Source organism: Venturia canescens, chromosome 2 (genome assembly GCF_019457755.1).
Source record: "Venturia canescens isolate UGA chromosome 2, ASM1945775v1, whole genome shotgun sequence".
In the NCBI taxonomy this organism is placed as follows: domain Eukaryota; kingdom Metazoa; phylum Arthropoda; class Insecta; order Hymenoptera; family Ichneumonidae; genus Venturia; species Venturia canescens.
This window is the reverse complement of record NC_057422.1, coordinates 14,486,199-14,504,198: the sequence shown is the minus strand read 5'-3', so window position 1 is coordinate 14,504,198 and position 18,000 is coordinate 14,486,199. Positions and strand designations below refer to the sequence as shown.

At 45.1% G+C, this 18,000-nt stretch overlaps 1 protein-coding gene across 4 annotated transcripts in view; it reads right to left on the bottom strand.

Annotated features, from left to right (window-relative positions):
- Positions 1–18,000, bottom strand: part of klar (klarsicht) — a 100,165-nt gene that overhangs the window by 40,796 nt on the left and 41,369 nt on the right. For all 4 annotated transcript variants that reach the window (XM_043412838.1, XM_043412837.1, XM_043412840.1 and 1 more), the window contains exon 8: positions 3,288–3,584. In XM_043412838.1, coding sequence (XP_043268773.1) covers positions 3,288–3,584 — 297 coding nt within the window. The remainder of the gene's footprint in view (positions 1–3,287; positions 3,585–18,000) is intronic.

Sequence of the window (18,000 nt, the reverse complement as noted above, 5' to 3'; positions counted from 1 at the left end):
CGTGCGGCCAACGAGGAGCGCCTAGTCGATGCCACCTCGGCCCATCTGCTCGCGCGTTTACTAGGAAAAAAATAGAAGCTTGCACTTCCGCAAACGATTTCAAACGGCACCGACGAGACGTCAAACTTCCGACTTTTCTCACGCGACACTTTAATTGCTTCTGAAATGCTTAAACGCTTAAATGCGGAGAGATAACTTAGTTTTTTTATTTAAAAACGAGAATTTTTCGGTAAACTGCACAATTTTGTCGCAAAACTCTCGAGATATTTCGACAATAAATTAACGGGGAGGCTCGCGTACGAAATTCAAATTTACCGGACGCACGGAGGGCGGTACGACACGCGGAGAATGAAAAAGAAATTTGATCCACGCGATAAAACAATTATTAAACGTGCTCCGTACGCCTTTCAAAATCAACACAATTTTTTCCCATGTAGACGACGTGACGACAAACACAATTTTCATTCTTGCAAGCATTAGCAGCACGCAATTCCGCAACTTGATCGAAAGCAGGAATATAAAAGGCGCCACCGCGCGAGCTCAGTGCATAGAAACGTTGAGCGAACGCTCGCGCCTTACTAATTCATTATATATTCACAGTGGGCAAAAAACACGCGACGGGAGACTGCAAAATAATAATTCGATTCTATGAGCTCTGCAAGTACGGTAAACACAAGTGAACTTTACACGAGAGGTTGGAGGGAGAAAGACTCGTTTATTCGAAACGTTAAAATCCAATATAAATCACGATCGCGTGACGGCAATCGAACAGAACTGCCTAAAAAATTACCATCGAGCGTTTGCTTTTCAATGCATATACCAATCCGTACACGAGTCTGTGAAAATATTGTCGAAGCTAACGATCGAACGTAAATCAAGCAAGCCGAGACTCCATTTCAGCAGCAGAGTTCACCATTTTAGTTGTGTAAATTTTGATCTACGTCAACGAACGATATTAAATGAAATTTGTTAGAATTAATTTCGCCGAGGGTTACGACAAAATTTATAGAAATCGAAGGAGTTTAATGACAGGAGAGACGATCGAAAGTCTTCGTACTTTTCGTGGCTAGAATTCCACCAACTCCGATCATTTTTATCGCGTGAAAATATGCAATTTTAAGGTACTCAAATTCTCTCAGATTCCGGACGATTCGCGTGTTTAAGTGCGAGCTTTCGGCAGAATTACAAGCAACCGCGAGCTAGTGCACCTCGAGATCAAAGTCTCAAAAACGATTTGTTCGTTTGGCCCGCATGACCGGAAGGCTTTCTGCATCAATTTGCAGGATTACCATTTAATTTGAAAGGGTGGGAGTCGAGAATTACGTGAACCGTAGGAGAGTTTAAATTCTCAGAAGAAATATATCGGAATGTTGAGCGAGAAAGAAAAAAAGGATGAAAGAGAGGAAGGAAGAGCTTGCTCACGCATCCGTGATTAGTACCTACGTAATTGAGTAAAAAACAACCGAAGAGGTGAGCCGGAGAGAGAAAGAAAAAACGGCTAGAGGCGGTACGTGAGGAAAAATACGAAAAAAGATAAAAATTTATCAGAAAAAAGGACGAAAAGATTAGTGAAAGAGAGGGGGGAGATAGATAAGAAGAAAATTGCATCGGGGTTCGAGAATTTGCCGAGTAAACCGGTGCTAATTGCAGGGGTGTTGTTCGCTTCCTACACACGGATGGAAGCATTTACAGACAGGTCAGTCGCTGCCGCGTGGAACCGCCATATTCCCCGAGTGTCTTCCACCGCGCGTTGAGAGAGAACTCCGCACTGGAGATACCGATAAAAATAGAGAGGCGAGAGTAAAGATTATAAACGTTTGCGCGCGTTAACCCTGACCGCGAGAGTTCACAGAGGATGCATGTGAACTCCGCGCGGTGGGTGCGAGTCGAACCGAATGAGCGATAGATCCCCAATAAATCCGGCCGTAACACTTTCCAGCAACATTTAAAAACGAGGAAAAACGCCAATAATTCTCGTATACCGCTTCACCATCCAATGAAAGCAACTAAATATTGCCAAACAAAAACTTTTAACGACCAATTTGAAAGCTCGTGTGTTTTTCACATTGAACACAGCCCGGCAGGATTAACGAGTGAGTTGATACGATTCATGATTCATGACTGACAACGAGAGTTACGTGTCACATGCGTACACGTATATAATTCAAACGAATCTTTTTCCCCTACCACGTTTCTATGTCTGTATACAAGTGTGCCAGCCCTCTCAGATACTTTATTATTATTATTATTATTATTGCCCGGAGATTATGATCATCGTTATTATCAAGAGTAGCAAAGTTAACGAGCCTCTCGCCTCGACGATCGCTGCACTCCAGCAAAGACACGGCTATACGCGATGACGAGTGGTGAATCTTTATGTGTGTCTCAACTCCATACTTATAGCTAATGCTGTACAGACTACATTGCATGTACTTAATGTGTCATCGAAACACACGCAGACGCACGCACACACACTCCCTTAGTTTTGCTCTCCCACGTTTTCTCTCCCTCGAAATTTTTACTTTTCATTCTGCTCTTTCTCTTTCTATTTTTCTCTCTCTCTCTCTCTCTCTCTCTCATTACGTAGCTTTCTCTCTTTCTCCTATCGCCGCCCTCACATAACTAACTCGTCCATCTCGTTGGCTCTCGTGGCGTATGCGAGTGCACACTCGTAAACGAGTGAACGGTGCAAGGTACGATGCCCTTAGGGCTCCCTCGAGTAACCGATAGCATAACCGTACCCAACAACACGCTGCATGCACATACGCGGATCGATCTATTTATAGATCCGGCATCGGCGACGTGAAATATTTTTCACCGACATAATACGCCGCGACTATAAATTTAGGAATAATTATAACAACGCTTTATTGATCTCTTCCGCTCGATGCTGAACCGCTTAGCCGCGACGCGCGATGATCCTTCATCGGAAAACTAACACCTCGCTAATCCCCGCCGCGGCGCTAGTCCGACACGAAAATATTTGTCGAAGAGATACGCGCTGTGATTTCGTCCCGGAATGGAACGGATGAACCGTCTTTTTCCGACGTTTATCATTCCGTCGATTCTTTCCTTCGAGTTTCGGTCGCTCCGCGCCCACTTCTCCGGCTTTCGTTCTACCTTATCGGATCAGCGGCGCGTTCTTATCACATGCACAGGTTTCAAGAGATTTTTTTCACACAATTTCGAGTAGAAAGTAACTTTGGAGCTTGCCGACATGATTCAAGTGTTCGCGCAGCTTTCGTTCGGACCTTTCAAACCATTTGCCGCCTCTCGACGAAACTCACCTTGTTGCAGAGTCGAGTCGCAAGAGTCTCGATGTGACACTGCCACTCGAGAGCCCGGAGAAACAAGAGATGCCAACGTCGCTCGAGGGAGCTGGCGACTCGACCGGCAGGTGGAACGTCCAATTCTTTTTCACCTGTCAATTGGGACGCGAGTTTTTCAAGGTTATTATCTCGATCGCGGGGCTGCTCATCCTCCTGTTGCTTCTGCTGCTGGCGCTGTTGTCTGGCCAACCTCTCACCCAATTTCACGACTGAATTGACGATACGGCCGTGCGCCTCGATGTCTCGTTGCAGGACCTGAAACACGCGGATTAAGACTCTCGTTAGCGTTGGTTCGCACAGTCTAATAAGCTCGCGCATTAGCACGAGGAAATAGATAACTGAAATTTGAGATACTGTAAGATAATACTTCGAAAAGACGAAGAATCGGCGATAGTACTTCCGGCTGGAGGCGAAAGAGTGTGTGAAAAAGTAGAAAAATCGCGTAAACATTAAGCCAAGCGTGAAGAGAGCCGGACGATCGTCTTGCGATCGATACATTTAATCGCAATCTCCCGATAAAAATCCTCACACTTTCTCGCGCAAACTCGTGTCCGACTCGTGCTAAATAGACCCCGTTTCTTTGTCTTTGTCCCGGCGCACTCGCACGCAGGGTCGTCAGACGACTGTGATTTTTCTCGCTCCCGCGCACAACCCTCGCTCGCAATTTCTCTCTAATAAATATGTTAATACGATTATTATCGTGCTAACCTTTTTGATAGATCAGTGCGCCCGAACGTATCAAGCACATTACGACTCCGCGAGAACGTCTACGTGCACGACACAATCTAGGATTAAAGTGAAAAGATATCAACAAAGTCCGAAGTGAAAATTCAAGCCGATCGCGTGGGCAGGCTAAGTCGCCGGGTTGCCAATACCATTCATGGATTTATCTTTTTATTTGCCCTCCCCGCCCGCACGACTCGCGTCGCCGCGCAAACTACAAAAACTACTCGACGATAGTGCCCAAGCAATTTCTGGCTTATGAGAATTTGAGATTAGAACCGTGTACGCTCTCTCTCTTTCTCTGTCTCTCAACATCCTTCTGTCTCGGTACAGCCATAGAGATCAATTTAGCTCAAGCCAAGATACATCCTCGTGATTGCAACGAAGAGCTCTCGGTGCTGGCCTACGCCCGAAGCCTCTTTACCCGTGCATGGATCCACGTGCAACGTACAACACGTTCCTCTCGCACACCGGACGACAAGACGTGTTTAAACGTTTTCTCGCCGGTCGCGGGCGGAGGATCATCTCGCTCGTACAAAAACCTCCGCACACACATGCATCTAAACATCACCTGCGTCCATGTGTGCGTGCGTGTTTCTCTCTAGGAGAGAGAATACTCTCCAACGTTAAATTTCTCTTACGAACGCGAGTATACGAACTGTTGGGATGTGCAGCATGAACGAGCAGGACGCGAGATAGAGAGAAATGAAAAGATGCAGGGACGACGAGGGATCTGCGATAAGAGAGCCAGCAGAATGAGAATAATGCTTCCGGCAGACTCGAGATCAGCTAACGTCGAGAGTGGGACGACGTAGAATAACTATTAGGTATATTATAATAGACGCGTATTCCGTGTACTGTGCAAGGGGCATTCTATGACAATTTAATCAAATTACAACTCCGAGAATACTTTTATTCCATCGATCAACGCTCATTGCTTATTTATTCATGTTTTTAAGGATCGTTGAACAAAAACGAGTAAATATAAAAAGAATGGGGAAGAAAACAGGAGTTTATTGGCCAACGGGAAAATTGAAAATAATTCTTTCATTCGTCAGGCAAAAAAGACGAATAAATGGAAAAAATAGTCGGGGCGTCAGGCTACGGCAACTGCGCTGCTCGCGGCTTTACGGTGTTGAATTTCACATCGGTTTAATGCAACGAACTTTTCTCGTTAGCAATTCTAGTACAAGTGTGAAGTTTCGGGGGCTACGAAAATTGGTGAAAATTTTGAGCAAAGATCAACAGTCCATCGGAAGAAAAGATTTTGACGATATCACAAATGAAGAATTTGATTTTATAGTGAATTTGGACTTTTGAGATGGGGGAAAAAGTATCGAGTCGAATATCACGCATCTTGAAAGGTCGTACGTATAAAAATCCTTGTGACTTTTTCCTCGAATAGATCCGAAAGCAACGAGCGCTCGAGAACTTCATTGCACGCATGCAACGTGTGCGGTGCGATGGAAATGAAGATAGAGAAAAAGAGGAAGAATAAGAGATGAGAAAAACAAAGTCTGCGCGTATGAATATCGTGGATAAGAATCATTCGTGTCGAACACACACAACGAGCAGGACGAGATCGGCCTCCGCCGTTTCGAGCTCGCTTTTACGTCTATTTTCTAATACCTCGTCTATTTTCGTCACATTTCTCGTTCCACAGGCTTATCATATATACAAAATGATATTCTCATTGGTATCCTGTATGTGACGCACTGACTTTTCCAACCATTCGAGAGTTTGAAAACCAAAAAAATTCCATCCGTCCATACGTATAAAAGAGACAAGAATTATTCGCACGCAGTTTTGATACTTCGTAGCGATTCACAAAGTTCACTCTCGCGCGTTCCTGAAAATTCGCTGGACTTGGTGAATAAACGGAGCGAGTCCACGTGGCCAGCGAAGTACACATCCCACACTCGGAATGATATAATATTTATAGCCTCAGTAAAAGGTCTAAAGCCAACATTTCAACTCATGTATGTGGCTTCGTACAGGCATACGTTGATAGGAGCATATTCGCGTGGCGTATGAACGTAGCACATGTGTGTGCTATATATAAGCGATATTGTATATTTTGCTTCTGTCGCTGTTCGGTGGCAACGACCGGCCGGAGTTCTCGCGAGCTCTTGTTCTCCCAATTCCATTGCTTCTCTCGGTCTTTCTCTCTGTGCGCTGAATTATACAAACTTCCAGCAACTCTCACTTCCGTTCGCGCTCGTTCGCCATTCGTCACAGTCCGCCACAAATTTACTAGTGAAACTGTACAATTTTTAATGCCCCGAGTCGAGTGCAAAGTTTAGGGAAATAAAATGGGAATTAATGTCACCGAAATGCCTCGGGACAAAACGGTCTCGCACTAATTCCACCTCACTTCCGGTTCGCGAGATTTCTTTCTCACCTTCGTCTATCTCGGTCTCTCCGCGTCTCGTTTTTCCTCGAAAAGGAACAACGGAAACGTTTAATTATTCAGAATATCATTACACAGCGCACGGTTCGTACGGAATGAGAAACAGCAATCGCACTATCTCGACGATCCGCTTTACGAAACGTGCCCACTTCAAACGCTAATCTTAAATATCGGCTCGTTATTTCCGACCACCGTCTCAGCAATTTTTTCGTCTTTCCAAACAGGTCTGCGATTGTTCTCCATCTCTCTTCGGAATACAAGATATGAATTCAAAGAAACATAACGATGATTCAAGTAGTACATGGAGTAAAGGGAAACCGCAATAGGCACCGAGGGTTACAGCAGGAGGTCGATTTGCCACGTCATCGATAATATGTACGCACGCTAGAAATGCGGCGAAGTTTTTTTATTATTCGAAAAAGTATCAATTTGAGATTTTCTTTTCCAGTCTAAATTGACTGCACTCTATCAAGACCATTGATATATTTTACCATTGATAAATAAGTTTCATAAAGCTGTCGCCTTTCATAAAGAGCCCTACAAAAAGTATTTCGATAGAGAAGTGGCTATGCACGAGCTGCGAAAAAGTCGATAAGTCGAGAAATTGGTGAACAGTTATGTTTCGCGGTTGATATATTTCACGTTGATTCGCGATCTCTCGGTTTCCGATCTCCCCTTTTTATTATTGGCTAATAATAACTTGTTTTTCCTCGGTCATTACGCACGAGAGATCTCCGACGGATGTGTACGTGAGTAAATTTTTCGTGTCAGGACGAGGGCACATCGATTTGCGGTTGAGTTAAAAAAATTGATATAACAAAAAAGAAGCGGGAGAGACGGCCGGGGAGGGAGGGAAGAAAAAGTCTGGGAATACAATCTACCGGCTTGTGGCGCACCTGGCGTAAAAAGGTACCTGCGAATCAGTTTCACGGAAATCAGGGAGCGTCCGGTGCACGCATATATATGTTTACATCATAGAAACTTGTAAATATAGGCGCAAGCGATGTACCGAGAGAAAGAGGGAGGGAGCGAGAGAGAAAATATAAGGGCGTAAGGAAAGCCGCGGGCGTCTTTACCGTTCTTTTGCGCTTTATTACGCTCGATTGCAAAGGCATCTGGGCGTTTTAACGAGCACGTCGTGAGCGAGAGATCCCTCGGCCTCGGTTCGCCGCGTTCGTCGACGCCAAGACGAGAGGAATAGTGTATATATCGAGAGTGATCGCCGGGAGATCTCTTGCGAAATACGACCTGGTGGAATTATATCCTCGAACGGTTCATCGCGATTATAATGGATCGATTGGCCGCCCGCAAAACCTCGCACACTCCTTGCATGCATAAGAACTTTCAGCTGCTCCTGCGCTCTTGCTGCTGTGCCACACACTCGCGAAAACGATCATGCGGGAGAGCCATTCCGCGAAAATTCGACGAAAATACTCCCTCGAAGTACGATTTCTGTACCCACTTGAGTTAGCCTGCTCAAAGGGTCCTGGTACTAAAGACATTTTTTACCGCATCCAAAATACTATCAATGTCCAAAATGTTTTTATATATCAGAGATAATTGAACCGAGAAAATGTCTATATTCTGCATTTTCTAACTTTGAATCGCTACAATGAAACCTGCAAACTTCACTTCTCTCCAAATAGAATAAAAATTATATGGAGACCCGACAAAAAAATTGTTAACTATCAGTGGTGACCTTTGTTTTTCACTATTCTGACACCGCAGTTTGAACATTCGTGACAGTCAATTGCCACCGACTCCTCATATCCAAGGCCCGGGATTCCCCATCCACAATTTCCATGAAATTTCCAGTTTTTGTTCAAGTTATGATGTTGTTGTACACAAATCAATTATCTGACAGGAAAGTTCGGTAGTAAATCAAAAGCAGCGTTTGATACAATCGTCTCTAATGCGCGTTTGTGTAGCACAAAAATAAGGATGTAATTTAACTGCGGTGGATGGTGCTGGCAGGCGAACTACCTTTAATGTTTGAGCAAAATATATGCACGCGGGGTTCACCGTAGTGGGCATTTTAAATGTAGGTATATACACGCGTTCACATGCCCATGATATTGGTCTTTCTCGTGCGCAACGAATTGCGGGTGTCGCGATAAATATTCGTTGGTAAATGCATATATGCCCGAGCTGAACACGTGCACATCTTGATTTATTTATCGTAGTTGCGTTTCGCCTGGCAGCGAATACACCGGTGGCTTCACGCGCTCCTTCTTAGTCAATAAATGAAAAAGAAAAATATACCCACTGCGCGCGCGCGCGCAGCAGCAACCGCAAAGAAACAGCAGCGAGCGAAAGACGTCCTGGTAATATTTCTAAGGTCCTCGATGCTTCCACGAGGCTTCGCCATCGCGGAATAAAAACCCAAGGAACAAAGTTATCGCGTGAAACAATACAAGAGGGTAAATAATGCGCTCGAGATATCTCACAGACTTGGAAAGTCACTCCGTATACAAACAAAACTCTCCGTAAAGCAGATTACAAATATTCTTGGAAAATATTTCCAATAAGGAAGCCTTGTTTCAATAAGAAAAGCGATAAATCCTAATTTGTCTCGATGGTTTTCACTTTTTCCCCCCGAGAGACCGTTTTTTTCCGGTGGAAATTAAATAGCTACAATTGAAAGCCTGCTTCCGCTCCAAACGATCGAGCAATCCTGTTGATTCATAGTGAATAATTCCGCGAAGTGCCGCGAAGGGTTCTCAAAACTTTTTCGAGCTAAATTCAAACGATCGTAATGAGGGTTTATTGTTGGGATTAACGTTAACGCGGAGCGCTCCGGATATCGCAGCAGCGACGAGTTTCGCCGCGTTTTTTCATCAGATACCAACGCGATATCTCCGAATGTACCCGTCCTGTTTCACCAGTCGATGATTTTAATTAAAATTGCTCGGAGAAACGAAGCGCGTTGAAGAAAATGTCGTGTGGCGGATAATCGCGAGAGAGTTCTCCGTGCGCGGCGACATTGCGCCGCGCGCGACTCGGGCAATTAAGTTATCCGGTGTATATAAAAGCCGCGAGTGAGATTAGCCGCGAAACTTGTGCTCCAGCTTTTGTCTCTCGTTTTAGTCTAATAAACGAAAAGAATAAGTGGGCCCGGAAAAATCTACGAACCTGAACTCGAGTCGTTGGGATAAGTCAGAAGCGAGTTTTGCGCCCGTGAATTCTTCGCTTCGTCGTTGCAAAAGGCGTGAGAAGTAGGACGTTTATTGGTTGGGCGAAGCTACACGAGTCTAGCGCCTTTTTTACCGATACCTCGCGGTACCAGGAATGGAAGAGTTCAAGTGTTCACAGTGCCGGATAAATGGCCCGATAAACGAACGATACACCCGCAAATCACGACGAGTCCCCGCTGCTCTTTGCGCTCGACCGTTTCATTCTTTTATTGCCCCTTTCTTCTTCGTCTCTTCTTTTTTCTCCTTCGCGATTTCTCGCCGGTACAGATTTTCACCGATTATATGTTTTGCAGAAACGCAAATCAAACCGTAAAATAAATTTTGCCACTTTTAACTCCAGCTCGAACGATCCTTCTTCCCTTTTTTCCTACTTTGTAGCGTCAATTATTCGTCGTCAGCAAAACCTACTTTGTGGACGAACCCACCATTTTTAGATTACTAATGGCGAAACTCGCACTTGTACGATGGAGCCACGCAACGAGGGACGAAAAATCAAAGAAATTATAGAATCAATCGAAAAGTGTCTCGAGGCACGTTATTACGCGAGGGACAATTTCTTTCCAACTACCCACCACCCTTCCGAGACTTTCATGATGTAACAAAAACGATCGGAAAGGTGAAACGAATCGCGGGGAATAAAGAAAGAGCAGGATGTCGCAATGACGCAGTTAATTATTAAAACCTGAGTCACAAAGATCTGTGTACCGCGATGAAAAAAAGTAAGAAAATGACAAAGATAAATCATCTTCGTACATGTAGACAAATCCACGGGAGAGATGCATAAGAATCGTGTACATAACGTACACGTTAAATGTAACGGATATACAGAGTATTGTAAGATGACGCAGCAGAAAGCGTGCGCAAGTCTTTCGATCCGTCCTCTTAATATACTTATACACGTATCGCTGTACACAAACTTTCGAGTATCGCGACTACCCACGTTTTATCGAGAGCGAGAATAAAGAAAATAAATAATACATAACGACAAAATGAAAAGAAAGGAAAACAAAAAAGGAAGAATGCTCAATCAAGAGTCCCGTTAGGTTTTCGCTCCTTCTTCGTCGATCTACCGGATGAAGCGGATCTCACGTGGGGGATATGCTCGTACGAAGTGTAAATCTCGAGGGACTGTAACGCACGAGGCCGAAACTCTTCTATCCGCGAAGCGATTTCCTCCTCGATATTTCGATGGATAATTATCGAAGCTTTTCACTCTTTCTCCGGTGCAGCGTTTCTCGATATCTCGGTGAATTTAAACGAGAGGGCATTGACTAATACGTTTACCACGGAGGAAAAGTATCGGGCGAGAAAGAAGGCGACTCTCGCGCGCGCGGCGTGTATTGATCGCCGTGCTTCATTATCCCCGGTTCAGAGACGCGTGTTTCACGGAAATGAGAGTTGGCCATTCGGCATCTCGTTTTTTCTACCGATAAAAGTGTCCGTAAGCTTTCCGCGCGTGGCGTATCGAAACACCATGAGAGCGTAAAAGTTTCGTACGTGCATTCACGCTCGCAGGTGGTGTGGTGGATCGATTGGGATAAAAACATCGGGCGCCCGCGGGAACTATGGAATGGGAGAAAAAACGAGTCGTTTCGTAATGTTTTTCTCCCGATGACACACCGAGCCTTGCGCGATTGTTCGCGCCATTCAAACGCGTGATAAAAGAGTTTGGTTTTTTCTCGTGTCCCTCCTCTTTTTACATCTCGCTCGACCCGCGTCGGACGAGAGAAAGTTTTTATCTATCACGAAGAGGCTTTTTACCGAATGGAAGACCCCCCGGAGAGGTGACTCGCGAACGCTCACGAGGAAAGAGTCAACGTATGAACGAGCCGCGGGAGCTCACAGAAGTGGCATAAACGTGGCACGAGTGCAAAGGGTCAAGCGATTCGACATGCGCCACCACGGAAACAGCCGGCGTCCCCCACTTGTGATATGCGCTCCGATCTATTCTGCGCTCGGTAATATCTGCCGTTCTCTATCTATTTTTCCATCGCTCTTTCTCTCTCTCTCTCTGTCTCTTTGTACCTCGACGGGATACAGGATAGATGGACAGATAGCACTTTCCTTCGCGGAAGCTTATTCGAAGCGGCAAAACGAGGTTGAGAAAACAACATCGCGGCGAAACAAGAGTTAAAAATCGAGAGCTCAGGGGAGAATGCTCGGAGGGATATTCCGAAGGTAACATGCACTTGTACCCTTGATGTACGATGACGCGTATGTTCTCCCGAGCCGATAAGAATCCCCCATTAACCCGTCGCGCAGGGCGCCTTTGTGTCAACGAGAGAAAGAAGGAAGAAAACTTTCCAACTTGTTCTCACTTCCGTATCAACGATAAATATTTTATTGCGCGGCCAATAAAACACTATTGACGAGTCGTAAAAACCCATCGGCTGGCCCAACAGCCGGAAAAATATTTTCAACGCTCTCGTACGTATGCAGTACCCTCAAATATGGCTGGAGTCATAAAGACGCTAATCCTGGATAACATCAGGGAGCGATGCTAACCGTTTTAATCGTTCGAGGACGCCGGAAACGTTCCACCAGATCGAACATTCCATCTTTTCGAACCTCAAAGTCCAGAGTTCTCCTTAATTGATATTTTGTTGAGGCTATACCTGAAGCCTGATCGCCAACTTTTCCAGTCGTAAATCATCACTCATGAGAGATCCGACGAAATTTCCACTATTTTTTGCTCCTTCAAGCACGTAATTCCCCTCCTCCTAACCGGAGTACATCGATCGAATTTCTTCTCGGCTCTCCGTTCATTCGACATCCGCGGGACAATTCCATATTCGAAAAGAAAAATAAGAGATGCGGTGAAAAACACTCGGCACAAGGGTTGTCCGCCTAACCAGCATTTACAGAAGCATTCTGGACCCGATGAAGTTAGAACTCATTAATGACAGGCTTTAATGAGTTTTACCTTTCTAAATATAAGCTCTGTCGTCTGTCTTGAAAAAGTAGCTTGTTAGCTGGTGGTTGTGCAACCGGCTTTCGGTATATTGTTTCTCTCGAAAATATAAAAGAATATATAAAAAAGCGATAGTGAGAGTGCGGAGAGTCGAAGGACGGGCGATTGTTTAAAATGATAAATCCACGACTATATTTATGTGTATATAATTAGGTTCAGTGTTTCTTCAACAAGAGCAAAGGTGCTCGCTATACGCTTATACAGAGTCTTCTAATTTCCCGACCGACTCGGCGATCTCCCGCATCTCAGTGACCGAGTTGATTGATCTCCTGATTATTATTCAGTACAATAATCCGAACTCTTCCTCATCAACGTCTCCGATCATAATAATCGCGTTTCTCACGTGCAGACATCCTGCGCGGCGCAATTATCGAGAGTGGTAACAGCGCGTGTTCGTAATTAGAAAATATGCGCGCGTGATATAAACGTGTCCATGCCTCCTTGAATCCGCGGTGAAAAGTGAAGTGTGTGAGTGCAGAGAAAACAAAAAACTAAACGTTTCAGCCTCACTGACGCTTCTCGTTCTCCGCCGTCTGTTATTTAACTCGTGCCGCGAACTTTCTTTCGCCTCATTAAATAATTGAGGGAGAGAACAAATCTTTTAAATTCTCACTCTATTTGAGCAGTTTCGACAGAAAAAAATCCGCGATTGGGGAGAAAAGTGATTGGCGAACGAGTAGAATTTAGAGAGTTTCAAATAAATCAAATTAAGAGATTTCGGTACATGTTAATTAATGTTAAGATATTGAAAAAATTTGGTGATAACGTTCTTCAACATAAAACGCAAAAGCACATTTTTTCAAAATTTTATGCACGTGATCTTTCGTGTTCAATTACTCGATAACTGCGCAGAAGAAAAATCTCAAAAAAATATGTACCCGTCGAGTTTGGTATTAAAGAAAATGATCACCAAACTTTTATAAAATTCTGAACTTTTTAAAATTTGTTGTTCTTTGCATGGCTTAGCATGACGACATTATATCGAGGGTACTGAAACTCCTTAATTCTCGTGATTGCAAGCAATATTTTTTCCCCTGTTCGTCAATCACTCGTTCAACGGTTTCCGCTTTCCTGTGAATTTCAAGAAGACCGATCGGACCACTCGTAACGAGAATCGTTTATTCCTCAAAGAGAAGAGTACACGAGGCATTTTAAAAATGGAACAAATAGTAGCGAGTAAAATAATACGTTGATAAGTGCTCGTGCTTGTAATTCCTCAACTTGCACCGTTTAGCCCGAGCACAGCGCGGTGTTTAATAAACCCGTTTATTTCGATACGAAAACGGGATATAACGTAGGGAAAACTGGCTGGTTCGAATGCATGCCTGGGAATCACGCCCCGTGGCGTTGAGATTGTACGAGTAAAAGTATAATAATGGAAAACACGCATGATGACTGATTTCCGTGTATTCTGGAATACAAGATACGAGTGCGGAGGTTGGTACGAATGCGTATGTATAAACGATCGACGAGAGACCGCAGATACTTTCCTTTGATAATCGAACAAGCGCCGCGCGCGTGCTCTCGCGTGCGCGCGCGCGCGACTTCTCGTTTCGAGATTCTCGATTAATAAATGTGTGAGCCTTTTATCCCGCTCGTACGGTTGTGCCATTCGTGCGTAAATACACGAGTATGTCTCCCGTCGTGAAAAGCAACGCGCGATGACTCGATCTCGTGAGAAAGTCGAGCGATCATAGATACACCGATGTGCGTTCATGTATTACATCCGAATGAACACGCGTACACCGTTCTACACGTAGAAGAGTCGTTGAGTGTATACGAAAAATAACAACAAATAAGCATAAGTTTAAGCTCCTTGACATCGAGGCACGATCGCTTCTGTCGATTCGTATCAAACTGCATCTTTCAAGCCTTTCCTTGCACGAAGTACCGCGGTGGCTCGATAGAATTAGAAATTCAAATAGTTTTATTGGAGAAACAATATTGGAAACGAGCGCGGCCGTAATTGAGCCATGAAAAGTATGGCTTTTGAGAGAGTTTCTGGGGAAATGAAAATCGACGGATCACACCGATAATGAATCACTATTTTTCCATCGACTACGAGTATTTATTGCGCAACAGAGGATAAGAAAACCATGAAAATTCGACGTCCTCCGACGAGAAGAGTTCGACGAGTCGAACGCGTTTGAGAACGAATCAATATTTAATGAGCCCAGGTGTGATGATTGCCTCGCCCGGATACTCGCGGCGATTCTCGCTTTCTAGAAATAAAATTGCGGTTTCCATTTCATCGGAAACAACCCCGTGCGAGTCTAAATATAAATGCTGCACGCACGATCGCACTCGTAAAAAAATCGTGTGTACGCGAACGGTGCGGAGTTGAAACAGAAGACAGCACGTTTTACGTACGTGCTTGAATCCTGATATCGGTTAGAGAATGTAAAAGCTTTCGATCCCTCGGCGTGCACCGAGATGCAATAGTTGGTGGTACAAAAGCGTGCGGGCCTAGCGCAAGTATATATACGCGAGAATGGAGCTCTCCCAGTAAAAGATTACGAGGAGCGCGGAGGGCCCCTATCCGTCCGCGCATTAAGTAGTACATAATTCACGCTTGAATTCACTCGAGAATTACGGATATAGCGTGGGATTTGTACTCCCTGTGATTTCTGTTTTACAAACTTATAAATATATGCGAATAGAAACACACGGCTGTATAGATGGCTCTTTGAATTTATACACGCGCGCATGTGTATTAAGTGGGTATACGTACAGCTGAAAAATATAATAAACCACTTTGTGGCTTCATTCGAGTTTACGAGATACCATAGAAACGCACTCTTCAAATAAAGAGCAAAGGGAAACGAGATTCCCCGTAAGCAAAGCGTCTTATCTGCGCGCAGCGAAACAGCGAGAGAGAGCACGATCGGAAATCTCTATGCGCCGAGAGGTTGTGCTCAGAAATATTGATGCGTACAGATATAAGAAAAGCGAGGAATAGACCGAGAACGACTCTACATGCGCGGAGATCAATGAGAGAGTCTCCCGAGTGCTCGATCGTTGATTTATCGATTCATTGTTCGCGATACTTGCCCCTCTCTCTCTCTCTCTCTCCCTCGCGGTGGCAACAGTGTCGCTGTATAAAAGCTGCTCTTGTTGGACCCATACGCGTACAAACGATAAAAGCTACGTACGGCATTAACGGCGATCGCTCCTTTAGCAGTTCGACCAAGTTTCGCTCTCTCTGTACGTATATTAACATGCATCTCTCGCTATGTATACTTGTATCGTACGAGCTCGCGTGATTCGAGAGCAGGTGCGAGATTTGCTAGCTCTCGCGCTGCACGACGTCCTCCGTCGTATTCCGATGTGTATAGTGATACACGTGAACGCGGAGAATTCGCGTCCTCGTCTTTCACGAACACACACCGTCCGTAAACGCGTCTATTTACGCGGACGTTTCTCTCTTTTCGTCTCTCCGCCGCGGCTGCTAGCACCGGAGCCATTATACAGCTTCTGATTGTCCAACGAGACGTAATTACTCTATTGATATTATGTACTTGCCACTAGCAGGTGCGTACGCACCAATGCAGTGTGTACAGTGAAAAGATTGGAGCGTGTAAAGCGACGTAACGACGACATCGTCTGTTAAATTGCCATGAAATACACGCTCTTTATCATTTGTCAATCATTCCCAGCCTCGGCTGCTGCGCCGGCCATTTCGAGAGGGAGGACGCTGCGATATTCCAACAGATCGTTGTCCCTATTCAAAGCTTCCAGGTTCTCTTTATTCCGCGACGGATAAAAATAGCTGCCAATGTCAGCCGACGGAGAGAGACGAACATGGACGGGCATGGGTTTTTTCAGCCTCGTCCGATTCTCAAATCTCCCGTGTGCGGCCTTTATTGCCTCGGAGATTGCGCAACCGATTAATGCGCGAGGGGAGGGCGGAACTCGACGCAATTTCGTGATGAGAAGAGCACAGACGAGAGAATTAATCGGTTTTGAGTTGACGCTGGAAGGTGATTCACGAGAAAAAATTCCTTTTTGAGGAGGCTCGGTTTGTGTATCGGAGAAACAGCCATCGGGGATCGACTTTCAAAGCTTTATAATTTATGTAGGTCCGAGTTGTGGCCTTGTAAATGAACTACAATACAAAATATATATATGCGAGCACATAGAGAAGCATTTGTGCGGTATAATAGTCGTGGTGGAATATAACGGCGGGCGCAGAGGAAAACGTGATCGAATGTATGGCGTGTAGCGTGTGCAGGCATATCGAGGGGGTTGACTCTCGTCCGCTATGGCAAGCTCCAGATATCACCGCGGTTCTTTCGCATTCGTAAGGCGCGCGCAGGCACGAGCGAGAAATTGCTGAGGGAAAGAAAGAAGCGACGGAAAGAAAAAAGGACGAAGGTGATACGGAACGCGATGGTGTGCTTCGAGACGGAGCTTCTGCTTCTTGCGGTGTTGCGGGAGACGAGAGATGAACCGTGCAGATGAGACGTGGCGTGTATATTCCCTACTTTTTCTCCATCTTCTCATTTTTTCAGCTTCTTCCCCTCCGTTCTTTCTCGACGCGGTAAAACGAAAAAACCGACAAAACAAAAGGAGGAAAGGATTCCGCAAGAGACCCGGCTCCGATATCGCAAAACGCGAACGCGATCGTGCCACTGTTACTTCACCTCTGTCTCTCTCGTTCGATCTTCTAAATCGTTTCGACGAAGCAACCATCTCGCCTCGAGTCCCAGACTCCCTAGCTGTAAAGTCTTCAACCGCGCTATCGCACACTCCACAAAAGCCATGCTCTTCGAAACACTATTTATTCCTTTTTAACGCCTACGTTTTTCATCGCGCGCGCGCGCTCTGCTCTTGGCCGAGGAACTTTTGTCTATGTATCCATTACTTTTTTGTAGCCTCTGATCGGTGGAGCTCGGGTGAACGCACCGGAGATCACGGATCTTCGTGTCTTAGAGTGTCACGCGCGGAACACGTACTTTCGTTGTACGCGAACATGTCGATCGAAATAATACGCGAGTCTTTCCAGTTGCGTTTGTGTGCGTCGGCCCTCGAGATCTCTATCGCCTGTTTTTTCTTATCGATAGAAAATCAAAAGCATTGCTCCGAGGGACGTTGAACTCCCGCTGCTTATTTGTCGCGTCATCGCGCAGGGGGTTCGAAAACCGGACGACGTAACCGAGGAAAATTCGACGCGCGAGCGTCGGAAACTAAGAAACACTTTGGTGTCGATTATTTCCACCTGAGAGTGTTTACCACCGTGCTTCAATGAAAAACTGCTCAATGAGCAACTCTCAAAATCGATAACCTGCTTCGTAGCTCAAGTGCTTGCCGAAGTGTCGTTGTCGAAGTGGCTGAATCGCTAATTAATGCATAAAAACAGTGTTTTTATTACTG